Source organism: Amblyraja radiata, chromosome 8, assembly GCF_010909765.2.
Source record: "Amblyraja radiata isolate CabotCenter1 chromosome 8, sAmbRad1.1.pri, whole genome shotgun sequence".
Classification (NCBI taxonomy): domain Eukaryota; kingdom Metazoa; phylum Chordata; class Chondrichthyes; order Rajiformes; family Rajidae; genus Amblyraja; species Amblyraja radiata.
The window spans coordinates 41,324,348-41,347,348 of record NC_045963.1 but is presented as its reverse complement, the minus strand read 5'-3'; the positions used below and the strand labels follow the sequence as shown (position 1 = coordinate 41,347,348).

General features: G+C 44.0%; 1 protein-coding gene across 1 annotated transcript; it reads right to left on the bottom strand.

Annotated features, from left to right (window-relative positions):
* Nucleotides 1-538: 538 nt before the first annotated feature.
* Nucleotides 539-2,780, bottom strand: LOC116975758 (5-hydroxytryptamine receptor 1D-like). The gene has a single exon (XM_033025007.1). The coding sequence runs from the start codon at nucleotides 2,664-2,666 to the stop codon at nucleotides 1,536-1,538; it is 1,131 nt and encodes a 376-aa protein (XP_032880898.1). The 5' UTR covers nucleotides 2,667-2,780; the 3' UTR covers nucleotides 539-1,535.
* Between the last annotated feature and the right edge of the window lie 20,221 nt (nucleotides 2,781-23,001).

Genomic DNA, 23,001 nt, shown 5'->3' with positions numbered 1-23,001 from the left:
TTAAACCAGCATCTGCAGTTCTTCCCTGCAATGATACTAATGTCTGCTGATCAATAATGAATAAAATTAAGGTTTGCTTTATCGGCGTTTATTAAGCAGCTCCACAGTCCTTGTTTACATGCACAACATCGCAGTCCTTTATCTGTTCGGTAATATATACAAGAATGATTTTGCATCGACAGTGATTTCACGCTGTTTCTATTTTTCAGACTAACCCCGTTCTTTAACCCAAGAAGCTTGCAAAGCTATAACTACTCACTGGAATGCAAGCTTACTCCAAAACAGATATGTTGTTGATGCAACTGAAATTCCACATAAATACTTCCTCTCATCTGGCATTCCACTGAACCTTTTTGGACCTTTCTCCCAACTATTATTACATCTACAGATGGTCACGTCTTGAAACCTTGCCATGACAACCCATTTTTATTTGTAATATCAGTTATAAATCGATCAACAGAAAACACTGACGTTAAACCCACCTTTCGTGTATCAAACCCATTTATTTGTCTTAAAAGACTGTTGCTGGTACTGTCAGTGCTAACCTACAATAACAAATAAACAGGATCCATTGGACAGCTCAAACACAATGTTCATAATACAAAGACAGAACCTGTAGATTCAAACCGCAGATACCCATCAAGGCATGGAGGTTATAAATAATTCATCATAGCTGACATTACTTAATCTGCGTTTTAAAATTCAAAATGCTTTCAAAATATACCACTCAAATAACAGTTGGGATTAAAGCAATACGTTTGTTTTTCAGTCATTCACTCTAAGAATTCGTTCCTTAGCAATCATATACCGACGTTTTCAAAATATCAAAACGTTGGCTTAAAAGCAAGCTAAGTTTTGATTAAGCAAAATCTCAAAGTCGGCCAAAGCTACTTGTAATGCAGTTTAAAACTGCGGTGACAAGAGCGAAGGATCTAACCCTATCTCCCGATTATCAGATCCGGAAATGGGGTTTCATATCAGACTGATTGAAAAAATGAAATTCCACGGGCCTCTGGCGGTAGCGAATCAGTGTCACATCATCAAAGGGTCAATGGACGATGATTAGGTCAGTGGGATCCGACTGCGAATGGTATATAGAAAATACCTAAAAGACCTCCCCCATGCACATCACCCTTTGGTGTTCAACTACAACTATATTTGACTGGTCTAATAAGTAAGACTCAAGCCAACAGCAAAGTATGGATATTCGTCTTATTTCCTGACATATACATTCATTCCCTGACAATGCTGCGCGTGTGTATGCAATGTCCCATACACGTGGTGTGCTTGCTAAACTGCTGCATGGGCTGTCATACTATCATCTGATTTTTGGTGGCTTTAAAAATACAGTATATATATAGATGTGTGTATGTAAATGTATGTGTGTGTGTGATTTTTATATTTATGTGTGTGTGTACAGAGGGAGAAATGAGCGGGGAGCTAAAAGAGACGCTGCTTTAGTGATCTTGTCCAATTGTGAGACTAGTTGTCACAAGTGATCTTTACTTGTCCAGTTGTGAGACTAGTTTAGACAGTCATCTAAACCGGACGAGTTTCTGGAATGCTTGCTTGAAGTCGTCGTTAGACATTGTGTAAATAATGGGATTGATGAGAGAATTTAGATAGCCCAGCCAATTGAAGATGTCAAAGATGGCATGGTGGAACCAGCAAGCTTCCTTGCAGATGGGCATCACCAGAGTAATAATAAAGAAAGGTAGCCAGCATACGATAAACGCCCCCAAGATTATCCCTAAAGTTTTGGTCGCCTTCCTCTCCCTGGCCGCCAAGATGCGCTTCCTTTCCAACAGTGCGTCGGAAACTTTGATTTTGACGTGGTTCAAATAAACGGGAGAGCCCCCAGTCTCGCTGGAGGCTTCGTTAGCTCGAGAGTTTACTGAGAGAGAGGAAGAGCCCGGGGAGTCGGTCACCAGGTGGGCCGTGGTCATTCTCTTGGCCGCGTTCCTGGGTGCCTGCTTGAGGATTCTGGACCTGGCCTCCACATAGATTCTCCCGTAGAGGGCGATGAGCAGCAGGGTGGGAATGTAAAAGGCCCCGAAGGTGGAGTAGATCGTGTAGAAGATTTGATCGGTGTTGACCATGCAGTCTGTCAGCTCCGTCGCCTTGGCTTGCCTCCAGAACAGAGGCGGGATGGAGATGCAGACGGAGATGACCCAGACGGTGCATATCATGCCCGCCGCTCTGGCGGGCGTCCTCCTAGCCGAGTACTCCACCGCATCTGTGATGGCCCAGTACCTGTCCAGCGCGATCACGCACAAGTGGAGGATCGAGGCGGTGCAACAGGTAATGTCGCTGGACAGCCAGATATCACAGACAATTTGGCCAAAACTCCAGGTCCCGCTCACCGTGTACACAATACTGATGGGCATGACCAAGAGGGACACCATGAGGTCGGTGACGGCCAGGGAGCCGATCAGGATGTTGGCGGGAGTGTGCAGCTTCCTCGTCTGGTAGATGGTGGCGATTACAAATCCGTTGGACACCACGGTGGCCAGGGTGATGAGACACAGGAAAATCGATACGGAGATGCCCAATTCTGAAATGCCAGCCCCGCCATGGGCATCTGGTTTGGCGCTGCAGTTGACAAGCTTCCCGTTGGTTTGCAGGTCAGCGCTGTTTGGTCCAAGGCACTCGGCAGAACTGTTCATCCTTCCCAGCTTGTTCGATCGGGACAACCAGCTCGCTCCCGGATGCTCACTCGGCTGCACTCACGTCTGTAGTTGACCAAAAATGCACAAGGGGCAGGCAGCGAGGAACAGATGCTGCCCAGTTGGCTAGTCTTTGGACAGGAGCCCTCAGCACCTCTGCCACGCCGGTGCGCTCCAGAAACAGTCGCTCCAGTTGGCTTGTTTAGAATAGGAGCCAGTTGCTCCGGTCGGCTTGTTCAGAACAGTAGCCTCGGCACCTCGCTCCAGAAACTGCCGCTTCACAGTCCAAACTTCTGCAGGCTGGAATCAATCATGGTTGGACTCGATTCACCCTACTTTACAACAATCACTCCCCTCCTCGGGCCGTTGAAAGCAAGGTGTCAACTTGCGATGCAATGGGAGGAAAGATTGCTTGCTGACTTCCGATGCGCGCACTGCACCTACACTCTTCATTGTAGAGGCGGGCAACATCCAAGGTGCGTTCACTTTACTTTGGTGTCTCTGTGCCATTTCACACGCCGGCCGTACATCCTGACCCTACCGAGGTTCCTGGAGTGAGGCGCTTAAGATTGAGCCACAGCCGCGCTTGAGGTGGAGCGGTGCAATATCGCAGCTTGTCTGAAGTGTGTCTGGGTCTGCGGTCGGCGCGGTCTTTTATAGCGCTCCTCCCACACCACACCGACGGGGAATTAACTGGGCACTCTGGAAAACGTCCGTCCGCTCCAGTCCACACGCCGCACTAACAAATCGCTCCGAGTGCCCCTTTGGGCCGCACCCAAGGCCGGTCTCCGAAGAAATGACCGTCAGAGAGAGGGAGAGGCTGCCTGGCATCCGATGGCGGGATCTGTTTGGACCGGTAAGTAATTCTTCTGTAGAACACGGTCGGGTCTTTTCGAAAGACACGAGGAACTGCAAATGCTGGGATCGTGAGCAAAACACACTGCTGGAGGAACTCAGCGGGTCAGATGCGTTCTGTGGAGGTAAATGGACAGGCGACGTTTCGGCTTGGGACCTTTATCAGGAACTGCTTAGGAGGGAGGTACAGTGGCCGCCTCATAGTTGAGTTGCTGCCTCACAGAGACCTACCCATGTTGGATCGTGATTACGGGTGATGTCTGTGCGTTCTCCCTGTGATCGCGTGGGTTTTCTCCGGATGCTCCGGTTTTCTCCCACACTCCAAAGACTCATAGGTGTGTAGGGTAATTTACTTCTGTAAATTGTCCCTAGTATGTACGAGAGAACTAGTGTCGGCGCTGACTCGGTGGGCTGAAGGGCCTGTTTCCGCGCTGTATCGATAAACTCTTCCTACTCTGGAGGTCAATATCGTTGAACCGTAGTCTGTCAAAACCCAGAAACTTGTTATAAATTAATCTCGGATTTCGTTAAAGTAAGAAACTAGTGATTCTGCGAACACAAAGAATAGACACGGTATGCATTTTCCTTCGCAGAGCAGAGTGCGGGAGTAGCTCCGCGGGTCAGGCAGCATCTCTGGAAAACCGGGATAGGCGACTTTTCGGGACGGCCCCCTTCTTCAGAATGCAATTCCTTGGCTCGACATCCTCCTTCGTACCTTTGTTTTAATTCGCCACTTTAGACTTTAGAGATACAGCGCGAAAACAGGTCCTTCGGCCCACCGAGTCCACGCCGACCAGCGAGTACCCCATACACTAGCGCTATTACTATACACTAAGGTACAATCAATTTACAATCTTCACCCAAGCCAATTAACCTACAAACCTGTACGTCTTTGGACTTGCTGGCAGATTCCTTCAATGAGTTGGTTCAGAGCGGGGTAAAGGTTAGAGACTAACTGCGGTTCAGCAATGTAGCTGAATCAATGGGAGTGAGGAGAGGGGTGTTGAGACGCGTTGTCTCTGTTATTGGCTCTAGGTTTGCACAAGCAATTTGAACGCGCCGTTAGAACATAGAAAGTACAGCACAGGAACCTGAACATAATCCATGTCCCACCATTCCCTGCACATTCATATTCCTTGCGTATCCAAATGACTATCCACAAGTCTCTTAAATGCCACTATGGCATCTGCTCCACCACCGTCAGCAGCGCGTTCCTGGCGCTAACCATCCTATGTAAAAAACCTACTCCGCACATCTCCTATAAACTTTGTCTTTCTTACTTTTTTCTCCATCCTGGGATAAAGATGTTCTGGCCGTCTACCCTGTACTATTTTATATATTTCAATCAGGTCTTCCCGCAACCACCGGCGTTCCAGCGAAAACAGTCCAAAAGTCTGTCCAACCTCACCCTGTAGCTAATGCCCTTAATCCAGGCATCACTCTGGCATTCCTCATCTGCACCCGTACCAAAGCCTCCACGTCTTTCCTGCAATGGGGTGACCAGACTTCACGGCTTTCTTTTATTTTTTTGCGCGGGACGCAGATGAACAAAATCAAATCAAATCTACTTCTGCTGAAAAGTCAGTGGGCTGAAACGTTCATCGATAGAGTGGATATGGAAAGCACGTTTCCACTGGACCATAGCCTCAGAATTAAAGGGCGCTCTTTTAAAAAGGTGTGGGGGGACTTCTTTAGTCAGAGGGTAGTTAATCTGTGGAACTCATTGTCACAGAGGGCTGTGGAGGCCTAGTCAGTGGATATTTTTCAGGCAGAGTTGGACAAGTACTTGATTAGAACGGGTGTCTAGGGTTATTGGGAGAAGACAGAAAAATAGGAGTAGGTGGCAGAGATCATTGAATCTGCAGATGCTGGTTTAAACCGAACGCTGGAGTAACTCAGCAGGACAAGCAGCATCTATGGAGAGAAGGAATGGGTGACGTTTCGGGTCGAGACCCTTCTTCAGACTGGTTAGGGATAAGGGCTACCTGTTCCGCTGAGTTACTCCAGTATTTTGTGTCTATCTTCAGGGTTGGCAGCCTTCAACATGTAATGCGTATTGTGGCTCACCAATTTGATGAACTAACGTCTGGATACTTTCCCAGTGGCGATGTGGTCACCACTAATTGCCAGTGCATGCTGCCATGATTGAATGGCGGGGTAGACTCGATGGGCCGAATCGCCCAATTCTACACCTATATCTTGTGAACGGGTGCTACTGGGCTCACTGAGGGTTTGCAGCGCCCTCTGTTTACATTCCAGAAATGATGAGGTTACTGTCGGCGTCACTGTGACCGTCCACGGGGCTCGTCACTGTGACCGTCCACGGGGATGTCCAATCGGTAACTAAACCTGAACTTTATACCTGTAGAAACAAGGAACTGCAGATACTGGTCTACAAAAGAAGGCACAAAGTGCTGGAGTAACTCAGCGGGTCAGGCAGCATCTCTAGAGCACACGGATAGGTGACGTTTCGGGTCGGAACGCTTCTGCAGACCGAAGAATCGCAAGAATATGAGCCCGAAGTATCCCGACCCGAAACGTCACCTATCACCTATTCTCCAGAGATGCGTGTTGACCTGCTGAGTTACTCCAGCACTCCGTGTCTTCTTTTGTAGGCTCTTGTAAAACCATCGGAAAGGCCGCGCCTTGTTGAGCAAAGTTGAGCAAAACGGTGCTTGGTTGTCAGGCGGGACTCTGCCATCTGACTGGCTTCTCAGCCTGGAGGAAAAGCACAAAGTGCTGGAGTAACAGTGGCTCAGGTAGCATCTGTAGAGGGAATTAATAGGGGACCCTTTTTGAGTCTGAAGAAAGACAGCGAACCGAAATCTTGCCTTCCCGCTTCCTCCACAGATGCTACCTCGCCAGTTGAGTTCGTTCCAGCATGTGCTGTTTCTTGTGTCGCCAAGAAAATAATGGTTACCAGACCATTTCCTTAAGGAATTAAAAATGGCTGTTGAATTTACAAGGATAGCAGGTATAATATCTTCGAGGATAAATGGACCAAATAAACCTTATGCATTTTTAAAAACACATGTATGAGGCCAGAGATCATAACATCTTCATGAGGACTGAGATCAGAGTCTGAAGAAGGATCCTGACCCAAACGTCACCTATCTATTCCATCCACAGATGCTGCCTGGACCTGGACTGCCTGAGCTACTTCAGCATTTTGTGTTTTGCTCAGGATTGCAGCATCGGCAGTGTCTTGTGTCTCAGCCTGAGACACGCATTCCTGTCCTTCCCGGTAGCATCTTGTAGGGCGGCTCGGAAGATCGCGCCCCGCTCAGCAGTCTTTGCCCCTTTCACTGCTGAACTGAGTTCAAACCTGAGCCAATGGTCTTGGGCTTTAGACCTATAGAGTCATGTAACCCTTCGGCGCAACTCGTTGTGTCACACTGAGGGGGGAATGCTGCTGAACAGAATTGTGTGTGAGCAAGGAGCACAGGGAAATCCAATCGCATTGCTGGGTTTTTACGTGATGGCTGGGGAAGTGGGACATGCCATCCTGGGAGGAGCGACCCATTCTTTACATTTCCAAAATAAACTTTATTTAGAATGGAAAATATACAAAATAAAATCTGTGCAAAAAATCCTCATATACACTCAGTACCTACACATGCAATAGTGTTATACTCAGTAGTGTTTGCACCTGTTTTTAGAGACAGCTTGGAAACAGGCCATTCGACATATCGAGTTCGTACCGCCCATACACACTACCCTACATACTAGGGACAGTTTACAGAAACCAATCATCCTACAAACCTGCACGACTGCGGAATGTGGGAGGAAACCTGAGCATCCGGAGAAACCCCACGTAGTCACGGGGAGAATGTGCAAACTCCATACAGACAGCATCCGAGGTCAGGGTCGAATTCAGGTCTCTGGCGCTGCAAGACAGCAAGTCTACTGCTGCGCCACTGTGCTGCCGGCACTTAAATTAAAAACACCCTTGCCACATGTGTAGGAATGAAGTGCAGATGCTGTTTTACGCAGAAGGTAGACACAAAATGTTGGTGTAACTCAGCGGGTCAGGCAGCATCTCTGGAGAAAAGGAGTAGGTGAGGAGTCGAGATTCTTCTTCTGTGTGAAGGGTTCCCACTCAAAGCGTCACCTACTTCTTTTCTCCAGAGATACCGCCAGACCGCTGAGTTACTCCAGCATTTTGTGTCTACCCATGCCACCCAGGTAGCCCTCTGAGGTGATATCCCTTCCCTTGTTTGAAGAAGGGTGTCCACACTGCCCCTCAATGTCCTCCACCACAGAGCCTTGGCATTGGCAGCACTAAACATCAGCACCCATGGCTGTGAACTCTCAGCACAGTACTGTATTGGTACAGCCGTCTGGTGAATCATCCGCATCCAGTGAACGGCCACTCCAAACCAAGCTCTCACCCACACTCCCTTGATTCAGTTCGCCTTCCTGACCTCAGCACCTTCTGACCACTCGATCTGCTGAGGTTGTGTCATCTGTCATGACAGGCTCCCAGGTCTTCTCTGCCTCAGAGGCGGTGGAGGCAGGTTCTCTGGATGCTTTCAAGAGAGAGCTAGATAGCTCTTAAAGATAGCGGAGTCAGGGGATATGGGGAGAAGGCAGGAACGGGGTACTGATTGGGGATGATCAGTCATGATCACATTGAATGGCGGTGCTGGCTCGAAGGGCCAAATGACCTATTGCTGCACCTATTGTCTATTGTCTTTGCTCCTCTCCAACTCTCGGTATGGGCTCCCGGGTCTTCGTTTCCACTCATTCACCGACTCCGGCTCCTATCTCTAACGTTCCTGACCACAAGCACAAGTCCAAGCGGCCTGGAACCGTTATATATTCAGTTCAAGGCACAACGGATGTCTGCAGATTCTTCCCTGGGCCCCACCTGGATGTGCATAATTAGAGAAATTACTATTTGCTCCCCTTTCCCCTTCCAACTACATCTTTTCACACTTCACACCTCTCCTCTTCTTATCTCACAGCCTTTTATCTCCTTGTCATCTCTGGCTTTTGTCCACCCATCTGCCAATCCCCCCCCCCCCCCCCCCCTCACCTGTATCCACCTATCACTTGCCAGGCTTTGCCCCACTCCCATCTCTCTTTAAGCTCTCTCTCCATTTCTACAATCAGACTCAAGATGGGTCTTGACCGAAAATGTTGCCTGTCTATGTTCTCCACAGATGCTGCCTGACCCGCTGAGTTACTCAAGAACTTTCTGTGTTTTGCTCTAAATTCCAGAATCTGCAGTTCCTCAGCTCTACCCATATGTGTCCACTTTCTAGTATAATGTAGATTTATAGATTACATTTAAACTAAAGTTTCCTTTCTTCTTTCTTCCTTTAATTTCCTCTCTTCCTTAGTCATTGATGTTTTGCCTCCAAATGTTTAGTTTACTTTCTTAACACAAGTACCGAGGTACAGTGTTTCTTGTTTCATGCTATCCGGTCAGCGGAAAGACAATACATAATTACAATCAAGCCATTCACAGTGTACAGACGAAATACTGCTGTGGGAGTAGAGTGGAGCGATTGTAATGAGTGATTTTAGATCAGCTTCTGGGACCAGCACTGACTTGGGCATCATCTTGCAATGTGAAAACAGACCCTAACTAAATCCCAGAGAAGGAACTTGTTACTGAGCGTCACTGAAGGGGAGAGAACAGTCCAAGCACTCCACACTGACTCTGGTGTTGTACTCAGTTGATCTGTAGTCTAGGGACTACATGCTCTCAGAAGTGCTTCGAAGTAAATGGGAATAATCTAACCACCTAATGGATTTTATACAATATTACGTTTTTGTTGCAAAAATAGTTACAATAAATTTATTTGCATTGAAAGCAGTTGGTGCTGACTCACATCGAAATAAACATGTCTTGAGAAACAATTGCAGCTCTTCAATGTCACCACTCAACAGTTCAGTGAAAATACTCAAAATTTAACTGATATTGCCACAAAGTATAACAAATAATCACATGCTTTCTTGAGCTGTGATTCGAGCTAATGCCAAAAAATGGGCCGGAAACCTGAAACTAAAACAGAAAATGCTGGGAATGCGATCATGTCACTCCTCAGCCTCTAACGCTCCAAAGGAAAAAGTCCCAGCCTATCCAACCACTCCCTAAAACTCAAGTGGTCAGGCCACCTACGTGAAGAAAAATAGTTAAAGTGTTGGATCAATCGCTTTACATCAGAGCTGGGAAAAGTTAGAAAAGTGTTTAACGGATAAAGGCCACACAGTCAAGTTTCCTTCGACACAGTAACATCCCTCTCAAGTTCATGACTCTGCACAGTCAGAAATATGCCTCTCTCTTGAAAATGTTTTAGAGCAGACGTCGCAGCCCTGCGATCTCAGTGTTTTAAAAAATATATTTTTTTATTTATTAGAAGTACAGTAAGTTACAGTAGTACAAGCCACATACATCTTATTACATTTATTGTACCCCTTCATTTTTTAAGCTTTAAGGAAAGATAGAAATAAAGAAAGTAAAGAAAGTGAGGGAGAGTCGTGTTAGTGTGAAAGAGTGATCAAAAAGAAAAAACCATTATACAAAGAGTTAGGGAAAAAAGTTAAGAAATAGGCCATAGAAAAGGAAGAAAGAAAAAGAAACACAAGCTCTATTATGAAAACCACGCAAAAAGGGATATACCAACTTCGTATTTTTCATCCCCCCTTACCAGATCCTGACACCATTTCTTTTTTAAAGTACTGTTGCACCTTATACTTGTAGTAAGTCGATAAATGCAGACCACGTCTTTTGGAAGTGGTCTGATTTGCCTGCAAGGAGGAGTCTCATATCTTCCAGGTGTAATGTTTCAAACATATTTGAAATCCACATATTTATTGTTGGTATAGGAGCGTTTTTCCAGAATTTAAGTATAAGCTTTTTTCCCGTTATTAATCCATAATTAAATAGATTCTTTTGAAACACATTTAGTTCAGGGCTACCTTCCATTGTTCTGCGATCTCAGGGTTGATCATAAGCTCAGTAGCTGTGTTTCGTCCTCACTATGTCCCATTCACACACCACCCCATCACTGCCCATTGATTAACATTGGTTTCTGATTCAGCAATGCCTTACGATGAAAACCTCCACTCTCTAGTCCTAGTTTTTCCCTTGTTTCACCCCACATTGTCACATGTTGTTTCGGCTCTACAACCTTCCAGAAACCATGGATTTTAAGTGGTAATGAAGGGTGAACTAAGGGAAGAAATTGGAATTGTGAAACATTTCAACTTAAGGCATTGATGAACCAGAAATTCATAGTCACGGCACAGAAACAGGCCCTTCAGCCCACTTTGCCCATGCTGACCAAGTTGGCATACTGGACTTGTCCCATTAGCCTCCATGTGCCCCAGAGCCCTCTAAAACCTTTCCTATCCATATATATGTCCAAATGACTTATAAAAGTAGTAAGTGTAAGAGGTACACCACAATAAGATCACTCCTCAGCCTTTTACATTCCAAAGAAAAAAATTCCAGCCTATCCAACCTCTTCCTATAACTCAAACCCCAGGTAACATCCAGGTGAATCTCTTCTGCACCTTTATCAACTTAATGCTTTCCACAGCCGGATGACTGTAACTGCACACAGTAGTCCAAGTGTGTTCTCACCAACAATTTGTACAGCTGCATCAGGACGTGCCGATGTTTGTACTCTATATCCTTATCAATGTTGGCAAAGGGCCAACAAAGGGCTTCTTCACCACACAGTCCACCTGACTCACTGCTTCTGTATGACTCGCCTTGTTAGCTGGCGTTCTGCTGAATGGTAGACACAAACTGTTGGAGTAACTCAGGCATCATCTCTGGAGGAAAGGAATAGAAACATAGACATAGAAATTAGGTGCAGGAGTAGGCCATTCGGCCCTTCGAGCCTGCACCTCCATTCAATATGATCATGGCTGATCATCCAACTCAGTATCTTGTACCTGCCTTCTCTCCATACCCCCTGATCCCTTTAGCCACAAGGGCCACATCTAACTCCCTCTTAAATATAGCCAATGAACTGGCCTCAACTACCTTCTGTGGCAGAGAATTCCAGAGATTCACCACTCTCTGTGTGAAAAATGTTTTCCTCATCTCGGTCCTAAAAGATTTCCCCCTTATCCTTAAACTGTGACCCCTTGTTCTGGACTTCCCCAACATCGGGAACAATCTTCCTGCATCTAGCCTGTCCAACCCCTTAAGAATTTTGTAAGTTTCTATAAGATCCCCCCTCAATCTTCTAAATTCTAGCGAGTACAAGCCGAGTCTATCCAGTCTTTCTTCATATGAAAGTCCTGACATCCCAGGAATCAGTCTGGTGAACCTTCTCTGTACTCCCTCTCTGGCAAGAATGTCTTTCCTCAGATTAGGAGACCAAAACTGTACGCAATACTCCAGGTGTGGTCTCACTGTACCCTGTACAACTGCAGTAGAACCTCCCTGCTCCCTGCTCCTATACTCAAATCCTTTTGCTTCAATTTCGTTCAGACTTCGGTCTGAATGACAATAAAGGCTATCTAATCTAATCTAATCTATGAATGCTAACATACCATTCGCTTTCTTCACTGCCTGCTGCACCTGCATGCCTACTTTCAATGACTGGTGTACCATGACACCCAGGTCTCGTTGCATCTCCCCCTTTCCTAATCGGCCACCATTCAGATAATAGTCTACTTTCCTGTTTTTGCCACCAAAGTGGATAACCTCACATTTATCCACATTATACTGCATCTGCCATGCATTTGCCCACTCACCCAGCCTATCCAAGTCACCTGTGTTCAAAAGGGAACTGCAGATGAGTTCCTCCAGCAATTTTGTGTATCCAAGTCACCTTGCAGCCTCCTAGCATCCTCCACACAGCTAACACTGCCCCCCAGCTTCGTGTCATCCGCAAACTTGGAGATGTTGCATTCAATTCCCTCGTCCAAATCATAAATATATATCGTAAATAGCTGGTGTCCCAGCACTGAGCCTTGCAGTACCCCACTAGTCACTGCCTGCCATTGTGAAAAGGACCCGTTTACTCCTACTCTTTGCTTCCTGTCTGCCAGCCAGTTCTCTATCCACATCAATACTGAACCCCCAATACCATGTGCTTTAAGTTTGTATACCAATCTCTTATGTGGGACCTTGTCGAAAGCCTTCTGAAAGTCCAGATATAACACATCCACTGGTTCTCCCTTATCCACTAGTTACATCCTCGAAAAATTCTATAAGATTCGTCAGACATGATTTACCTTTCGTAAATCCATGCTGACTTTGTTCAATGATTTCACCACTTTCCAAATGTGCTGCTATCCCATCTTTAATAACTGATTCTAGCAGTTTCCCCACTACCGACGTTAGACTAACTGGTCTGTAATTCCCCGTTTTCTCTCTCCCTCCCTTTTTAAAAAGTGGGGTTACATTAGCTACCCTCCAATCCTCAGGAACTACTCCAGAATCTAAAGAGTTTTGAAAAATTATCACTAATGCATCCACTATTTCTGGGGCTACTTCCTTAAGTGATGTTTCGGATCGGGTCGGAACCCTTCTTCAGAGGATTCCGACCTGAAACGTCACCTATTCATTTTCTCCAGAGGTGCTGCCTGACCTGAATTACTCCAGCATTTTGTGTCTATCTTTGGTATAAATCTGCATCTGCATTTCATTCCTACACATTTCTTCTGCTGAATAGTCTCTAAATCCTGGCACTCCCTCCCTAAATCCTTCTACACCTCACTCTCCTCCTTTAAGACAATAGACAATAGGTGCAGGAATAGGCCATTCAGGTCTTTGAGCCAGCACTGCCATTCAATGTGATCATGGCTGATCATTTAAGATTTCACTGTCACTCCTCCTGGCTCCCTTATAGGATAAAGTGTAAATATTTGTTTAACTATGATCCTGAGAAATGCCATCGAGCATTTCACTGTGTCAACAGTACTATATAATACAGGTTGCTGACGGTCTGTCCTGCAGAGCAGATGTAACTAATTACACACAGAACAAAATCTAAATTGCCTTGTCTAAAATCATAGCAGCCAGAATACTCGCTAAATACTACTCTTGTAAATTGGTGACCTCAAAAAATGAACCTCTTTTGGCTCAATGCATGAGTTACTTTAAAACGTCAGTCACAGCAGGACATTGAATGCAGCAACATATTGTTTCAGAGCATAATGTGCAATCAAATCATTTATTCTCAGAAGTGTATTAAATGCTCTATTTATACTAATACCAGCACTCTGCCAGGAGTGGTGGTGGAGGCAGATAATATAATGGCATTTTAGAGGCTTTTAGATAAGTCCATCCGTTCCAAAGACGAAGTCCAATGCCCACAATGGGGTAGAGGTGAATCGGACAGTATCCTAGCTTATGGAAAAATGATTCAGTTGCCGGATGACAACTGGAAGAAGCTGTTCCTGAGTCTGGTGGTGCGCACTTTCAAGCTTCTGTATCTTCTGCCCGACAGGGATGGGACAAGTCTTTGATTATGATGGTTGCTTTTCTGAGGCAGCGTGAAGTGTCGATGGAGTCAATGTTCGGGAGTCTGGTTTGTGTGATGGAATGCGCTACATCTAAAATGACGCAATTTCTTGCGGTCTTGGGAAGAGCTGTTCCCAAACCAGGCTGTAATGCAACCCAATTGTATGCTTTTTATGGTGCATCTGTAGAAATTTGTAAAGGTTCCATTGTATATTTCAATTCCCTAATCCTCATGAAACCTGGTGCACCAAATTGCCTTAGAAGGAGCTCTCAAGAATTTCATTGTGACTGAAGCTTGTTACAGCTATCATTTACAGGATAACAGGAAGACAAAATGACACCACAGTCTACATTCAAATGGAAAGGTACTTGACAGGCAGTGGGAATTTATTAACAATAGCCCTTGAGGTGCCTCTCTACCAGATAAAATTAATGATACTTTTCTTGTTTGGCATGTTAGGCATCTTATTGAGAGAGGAGCAGATTTGTAACGGTATTGGGGTACATTACCTGATCAAGGGCATTTAGAAATGGCAATTAAGAGCATAGAACATAGAATAGTATAGCACAATAACAGGCCACTCGACCCACAATGTCTGTGCTGAACATAATGCTAAGACCAACTCTTATCTGCCAGTACATAATCCATATCTCTCCATTCCCTGCATATCCATATGCTTATTGAAAATTGCCTTACATGCCACTATTGTATCTCCCTCTACCACTACCTTCTGTGTAAAAACTGAAAAAAATTAAATACTGGCTCAGATTGCGAAGCTCACATGAATGAATGGATTAATTAATTAATTAATTAATTAGTAAATGAATAAGTGCCTCCATGATGGATTCTTAGAGCAGCTTGTACTGGAGCCTACCAGGGAGAAGGCGATTCTGGATTTAGTGTTGTGTAATGTACCGGATTTGATAAGGGAACTTGAGGTTAAGGAGCCATTAGGAGGTAGTGACCATAATATGATCAGTTTTAATCTCCAATTTGAGAGGGAGAAGGGTAAATCGGAGGTATCAGTATTACAGATGAACAAAGGGGACTATGAGGCCATGAGGCGGGAGCTGGCCAAAGTTGACTGGAAAGATACCCTAGCACGGATGACAGTGGAACAACAATGGCAGGTATTTCTGGGAATAATACAGAAGGTGCAGGATCAGTTCATTCCAAAGAGGAAGAAAGATTCCAAGGGGAGTAAGGGGCGATGGTGGCTGACAAGGGAAGTCAGGGACAGTGTAAAAATAAAAGAGAAGAAGTACAACATAGCAAAGATGAGCGGGAAGCCAGAGGATTCGGTAACGTTTAAAGAGCAACAGAAGATAACTAAAAAGGCAATACAGGGAGAAAAGATGAGGTACGAACGTAAGCTAGCCAAGAATATAAAGGAGGATGGTAAAAGGACCCTGCGCTGCAGTCACACGGGCTGAGTGCAGGGTGAGTGTATCCAGGGCATGTGGATAAAGAGCAGGTCAGACTGGGAGGGGCCACTGGTTCTCACCGGACACCTCGGCCCATCCCCAAAATATTGATGACCTTAGGTGCCGTCTGTGTGGAGTTTGCACGCTCTCATTGGCCTCTGTAAATTGCCCCAAGGCTGTAGGTGAGAGATGGGGACTTGGAGGGAATTTGGATGAACAAGGAACTGCAGATAAAACATGTGTTGGAGTAACTCAATGAGTCAGGTCGCATCTCTAGGGAACATGGTAATGTTTCGGATGGTGTCCCTTCTTCAGACTGCAGATGCAGGAACCTTGACCAAAAATCAAAGTGCTGGAGGAACTCAGTGAGTCAGGCAGCATCTGTGGAGACTGATCAGTCTGGAGAAGGATCCTGACCCAAAATTCCATTTACCAGAAAGTTGCCTGGGTTAGAGTCTGAAGATGGGTCCCGACCCGAAAGACTCTCAAATTAATGGGAAGGAAAGCTTGAGAATGGACAACAGAGTAAGGTCAGGGCCAATTGCGAGGGGGGAAGTGAATACGGAGGTCAAAGTACTGTACATAAATGCGCGAAGTATAAGGAATAAAGTGGACGAGCTTGAAGCTCAGTTAGAAACTGGCAAGTATGATGTTGTGGGAATTACTGAGACATGGCTGTAAGAGGGCCAGGGCTGGTAACTGAATATTCAAGGGTATACCTCCTATCGAAAAGACAGACAGGTGGGCAAAGGGGGTGGGGTTGCCCTGTTGGTGAGGAATGAAATTCAGTCCCTTGCAAGGGGTGACATTGAAACAGGAGATGTGGAGTCAGTATGGATAGAACTAAGGAATTGTAAAGGTAAAAAGACCCTAATGGGATTAATCTAAAGGCCCCCAAACAGTAGCCTGGACATAGGGTGCAAGTTGAATCAGTAGTTAAAATTTGCATGTAGCAAAAGCAATGCTGTGGTTATGGGAAATTTCAACATGCAGGTAGACTGGGAAAATTAGGTTGGTACTGGACCCCATAAAAGGTACTTTGTAGATTGCCTTTGTGATGGATTCTTTGAACAGCTTGTATTGGAGCCTATCATGGAGAAGGCAATTCTGGATTTAGTGTTATGTAATGAACCAGATTTGATAAAGGACCTCGAGGTTAATGAGCCATTAGGAGGCAGTGACCATAACATGGTCAGGTTTAATCTACAATTGGAGAGGGAGAAGAGTAGATCGGAGGTGTCAGTGTTGCAGTTGAATAAAGGGGACTATGGGGCCATGAGGGAGGAGCTGGCCAAAGTTGACTGGAAAGATACACTAGCAGGGATGACAGTGGAACAAAAATGGCAGGTGTTTCTAGGAATAATACAGAAAGTGCAGGATCAGTTCATTCCTAGGAGGAAGAAAGATTCCAAGGGGGGAAAGGGACGACCATGGCTGACAAGGGACGTCAGGGACAGTATAAAAATTAAAGCGAAGAAGTACAACGTAGCAAAGATGAGCGGGAAGCAAGAGGATTGGGTAATGTTTAAAGGACAACAGAAGATAACCAAAAAGACAATACGTGGAGAAAAGATGAGGTACGAAGGTAAGCTAGCCAAGAATATAAAGCAGGATAGTAAAAGCTTCTTTAGGTATGTGATGAGGAAAACATTTGTTAAGACCAAAGTTGGACCCTTGAAGACCGAAAAAGGTGAATTTATTATGGGGAACAAGGAAATAGCAGATGAGTTGAACAGGTACTTTGGATCTGTCTTCACTAAGGAGGACACAAACAATCTTCCTGATATAGTAGTGGCCAGAGGATCTGGGGTGACTGAAGGAAATCCACATTAGCCAGAAAATGGTGTTGGACAAACTGATGGGACTGAAGGCTGATAAATCCCTAGGGCCTGATGGTCTGCATCCCAGGGTACTTAAGGAAGTGGCTCTAGAAATCGTGGATGCATTGGTGATAATTTTCCAATGTTCTATAGACTCAGGATCAGTTCCTGTGGATTGGAGGCTAGCTAATGTTATCCCACTTTTTAAGAAAGGCGGGAGAGAGAAAACGGGGAATTATAGACCAGTTAGCCTGACATCGGTGGTGGGGAAGATGCTGGAGTCAATTATAAAAGATGAGATGGCCGCACATTTGGATAGCAGTAACAGGATCAGTCCGAGTCAGCATGGATTTACGAAGGGAAAATCATGCTTGACTAATCTTCTTGAATTTTTTGAAGATGTAACGAGAAAATGGACAAGGGAGAGCCAGTGGATGTAGTGTACCTGGACTTTCAGAAAGCATTTGATAAGGTCCCACATATGAGATTAGTGGGCAAAATTAGGGCACATGGTATTGGGGGTAGAGTGCTAACATGGATAGAGAAGTGGTTGGCAGACAGGAAACAAAGAGTAGGGATTAACGGGTCCCTTTCAGAATGGCAGGCAGTGACTAGTGGGGTACCGCAAGGCTCGGTGCTGGGACCGCAGCTATTTACAATATACATCAATGATTTGGATGAAGGGATTCAAAGTAACATTAGCAAATTTGCAGATAACACAAAGCTGGGTGGCAGTGTGAACTGTGAGGAGGATGCTATGAGAATGCAGGGTGACTTGGACAGGTTGGGGGAGTGGGCACATGCATGGCAGATGAAGTTTAATGCGGATAAATATGAGGTTATCCACTTTGGTAGCAAAAACAGGAAGCAGATTACTATCTAAATGGTGTCAAGTTGGGAAAAGGGGAAGTACAACGGGATCTGGGGGTCCTTGTACATCCGTCTATGAAAGTAAGCATGCAGGTACAGCAGGCAGTGAAGAAAGCGAATGGCATGTTGGCCTTTATAACAAGAGGAATCAAATATAGGAGCAAAGAGGTCCTTCTGCAGTTGTACAGAGCACTAGTGAGACCACACCTGGAGTATTGTGTGCGGTTTTGGTCCCCTAATTTGAGGAAGGACATTCTTGCTATTGAGGGAGTGCAGCGTAGGTTTACAAGGTTAATTTCTGGGACTGTCATATGCTGAGCGAATGGAGCAGCTGGGCTTGTACACTCTGGAGTTTACAAGGATGAGAGGGAATCTCATTGAAACATATAAGATTGTTAACGGCTTGGACACGCTAGAGGCAGGAAACATGTTCCCAATGTTGGGGGAGTCCAGAACCAGGGGCCACAGTTTAAGAATAAGGAGTAAGCCATTTAGAACAGAGACGAGGAAACACTTTTTCTCACAGAGAGTGGTGAGTCTGTGGAATTCTCTGCCTCAGAGGATGGTGGAGGCAGGTTCTCTGGATGCTTTCAAGAGAGAGCTAGATAGGGCTCTTAAAAATAGTGGAGCCAGGGGATATGGGGGGAAGGCAGGAACAGGGTACTGATTGGGGATGATCAGCCATGATCACATGCTCGAAGGGCCAAATGGCCTACTCCTGCACCTATTGTCTATTGCACACTCTTAACACAACAGTCGTTATGCTTACTCACTTGACTGGTTACACCATGGGCATTTGACTGTGCTCTAACATCTTCTAACAAATGTCTGTTTGCAAGACATCAGGAAGGGGAGACCCAAAATGTAACGGAGAACACAATGAACCAAGCCTGTTTCTAAATGCCTGAGGTTTGCTCCACAATGCTCCTTGTGCTTACTTCGATCATACTGTTTGTTTTAAAATACATACTGTTTGTTTTAAAATACATACTGTTTGTTTTAAAATACATAATTCTCCTGTTCTTCAAATAAGCCTGTCACTAGTAATCATCTTAAAAAATGAACCATTATTCATATCATTCAGAAAATGGTCTTGGATCTGTGATTCAAAGGCATTGTAAAAGGCTTTCAGAGCGTTGTAGCTGTGGCCTTGTGACAAGGTCCCTGATCCATTGATGTACTTTTGTACTTTAGCAGTGCTAAAATACAAATAAGTTGCACGGAAAGTGGTCGGCTTTGTCAAGCAGTGATTCTTGCTGATTTAAAAAAAACGTTTCTTGTTCAATAATCTGCCAGCTATTTATTTGATACGTCACTGGACAGAATGTTGATGAATAGTTCCGATATCTCCTGAGATGGGAGCGATACGAAGCATGATTATTAACAATGCCAATGACGTAAATTGCTGTTGACTGTCGTGTTCTATGTATTTTGTGAAACTGATAGCAATGGGATATTTTTGCTTTCATCAGTCCCTAGTCATGTAGATAGGTTGACACTGTAATTGTAGGCTAGAATATTGCAGCTTTTATGCCAATCAATAGTTTCAGCATCTCTTAATGGTTTCCCTAACTGAAGTCTTTGAAGAAAGGACTGAATGCAACTGCTGTACTTTGCTTTGAGCGGCAAGGTAAAGAGTTTCAATATTCCATTAAATGGTCCTTTCAAATATGTAATCTCTTTGATTTGGGGGAGAAGATAGAAATGGCAGTGTGGGGTTGGGGAACTACGAGTTTGGAGGCTGTGGAAGGGAGATCTGAAGTGATGAAATCTGCCATGGTTTAGGAGTGAGTGACCTGGTGTTTGTCAGTTCATCATTTTATATTCAAAATGATACGATAAAACTTTATTAATCCCTGGAGGGAAATTGGTTTGCCAAGTCACAACACACAAGGTACATGAAAAAACTTGAAATTAAATGTGAAAACAAAAAGAAAAAGACAAGCAACTGTTGGCTGGCTGCCGTGTGCTCAGCATCTTCACCGGAACAAATGAACAAACAAACAAACAATCACAGGCTAATCCCCTGGGCAGAGGATTCTAAATTAGATTGACCCCCCCCCCCCCCTCCTCCCCCACACCGGGTCCCCCTTTGTTCTCTCACCATCCCTCACAGCGGTCCCCCCCACGCCAGATCTCCATTGTCTTCCCCATCCCCCCTGCCATAAGAACAAAAGTAGGCCATTTGGCCCATCGAGTCTACTTCACCATTCAATCATGGCTGATGCCTGTAATCTTTGACGCCCTTACCAAGAATCTGTCAATCTCCGCTTAATTTTTTTTTGCTTTGAATTAGAAGTAAAGAAAGGAGAAAAAGCAAGAAAGAGAAAAAGTGAGATATGCAGAGATAGAACCCCTAGACTACCAAAGTAGTGTAGCCAAAGAGTGAATAAAAGAAAGAAAGAAGAGAGGAATACTAAAAAAATAAAAGGACAAAAAGAAAAAGAGAGAAAAAGTGGTGATATACCTGCCTCTCATCCCTTCCCACCCACCTCACCCAACCCGTAATTAGATTTAAATCCAAAGTTGTGTTGCGCCATACTATCCTTGTAATAAATCAATGAATGGTGTCCATGTCTTGAAAAAATGATCTGTTTTTTCTGCCAATCCAAGTCTAATATTTTCAAGATGTAGCGTCTCGGAGATGTTTATAATCCACATCTTAAGAGTAGGGACTGATGTATGTTTCCAAAATTTAATTTAGTTTTTTCGCCGTTATCAGGCCATAATTAAGGAAACATCTTTGAAATAGTGATAGCTCAGAGCAGGCTTCTGACGTACCTAGAATGATCAGTTCCGTGTCGGAATCCAATTTTATTTTTTAGCGTTTTTGAAAAAATTTCAAAAATTCCTCTCCAGAAATTATGTAACTTTATACAAGAGGCAAAGGAATGGGTTATAGTTGCTTCCTGAAGAAGACATTTATAGCAAATAGGAGATACATTTGGAATGATCTTATTCAGTTTAGATTTTGAATAATAGAGTCTGTGCAGTATTTTAAATTGAATTAACGAATTCCTAACGTTAAGCGAACGTTAAGCGAACGGTTTTCGTCCCATGTCTTTAAAAATTTTTAGGCCAAGCTCATCTTCCCAAGCACTTCTAATTACTTCTGACGATGGGGTTTCTATATTTAAAAGGGTGTGATACAGATATGATATTAACTTGTTTGAGTCCGAGTTTCTATTCATACATTCGTCTAATGTGTCTGGCAACATAGATTGATAGTCTTGGATATATGATTTCAGATAGTCTCGTATTTGAAGGTATCTAAAATATTGACTACCTTTCAGATGATATTTCGACTGTAATTCTTGAAATGAGAGAAGTTCCCATCTCATAAAGATCTCCGAGTTTTTTAATTCCTAATCTTTCCCAAAGTGTGAATGTTTTGTCTAAAATAGATGGCTTGAACAAAGGGTTGTTGGCAATTGGTGAGGGAAAAGAGAAATTTCTCAGTTTAAGGGTTGACTTCACTTGTCTCCAGATTCGTAGGGTACTGTGGATAATCGGATTTTTCTCATAGTGTTTTCTTCAAATTTATTGGAGAGAGAAGAATCGCGCCTATATTAAAAGGTGAGCAATCCTCTCTCTCCATTATTAACTATTTTACCTGTTGGCCTGTATTGTCCATCCAATAGATTACGTTTTTAATATTCGTTGCCCAATAATAATATAAAAAATTGGGGAGAGCCAGTCCACCAATTTCTTTGGGTTTACATAGGTATCGTTTATGGATTCTATGTGTTTTGTAATCCCAAATAAAGTTTGTGACCAGAGATTCAAGTTTAAAAAAAAAAAATTTAGGAAGATAAATTGGTATTGATTGAAATAACTACAGGATTTGTGGGAGGAAGATTATTTTAATGGCATTTATACTGGCTATGAGAGACGTCGGAAGCGTTTTCCAAAATTGAGTAAGGGCATTTAGTTTGGTAATTAAAGGAGGAAAATTTGCTTGAAATAGAGAAGTGTATTTTCTAGTTACGTGAACTCCAAGATATTTAAAAATTTCCGTAGTAATTTTGAAAGGGAATTTTAGGAGGTGTGTCGGCTCTTGAGGTTTTATTGACATAATTTCACTTTTGTTCCAATTTATTCTATATCCTGAAAAGGAACCGAATTCCTCTATAAGATTTAGTATACTTGGAATGCTAACTTGGGAATTGGTGATATAACCATATAACCATATAACAATTACAGCATGGAAACAGGCCATCTCGGCCCTACAAGTCCGTGCCGAACAATTATTTTTCCCTTAGTCCCACCTGCCTGCACTCATACCATAACCCTCCATTCCCTTCTCATCCATATGCCTATCCAATTTATTTTTAAATGATACCAACGAACCTGCCTCCACCACTTCCACTGGAAGCTCATTCCACACCACTACCACTCTCTGAGTAAAGAAGTTCCCCCTCATGTTACCCCTAAACTTCTGTCCCTTAATTCTGAAGTCATGTCCTCTTGTTTGAATCTTCCCTATTCTCAAAGGGAAAAGCTTGTCCACATCAACTCTGTCTATCCCTCTCATCATTTTAAAGACCTCTATCAAGTCCCCCCTTAACCTTCTGTGCTCCAGAGAATAAAGACCTAACTTATTCAACCTTTCTCTGTAACTTAGTTGTTGAAACCCAGGCAACATTCTAGTAAATTTAAGTAAATCTAGTAAATATAGTAAATATAGAGTAATACATCATCTGCATATAATGATATTTTATTATTGGAATATTTAGTGTTATAGCCGTGAATATTCAGATGTACTCTTATACTTTTCGCTAAAGGTTCAATCGCGAGGGCATTGATAATGCACATCCCTGTCTATTGCCCCTGTATAGCTGAAATTTAGGTGAGAGTACATGATTAGTCAGTATTCTGGCAGTCGGCTTGTCATAAAGCAATTTTATCCATGAAATAAAATTTTCTC

Coding starts and splice junctions, on each gene's coding strand:
- LOC116975758 (XM_033025007.1), bottom strand. CDS start 2,666: ATGAACAGTTCTGCCGAGTGCCTTGGACCAAACAGCGCTGACCTGCAA.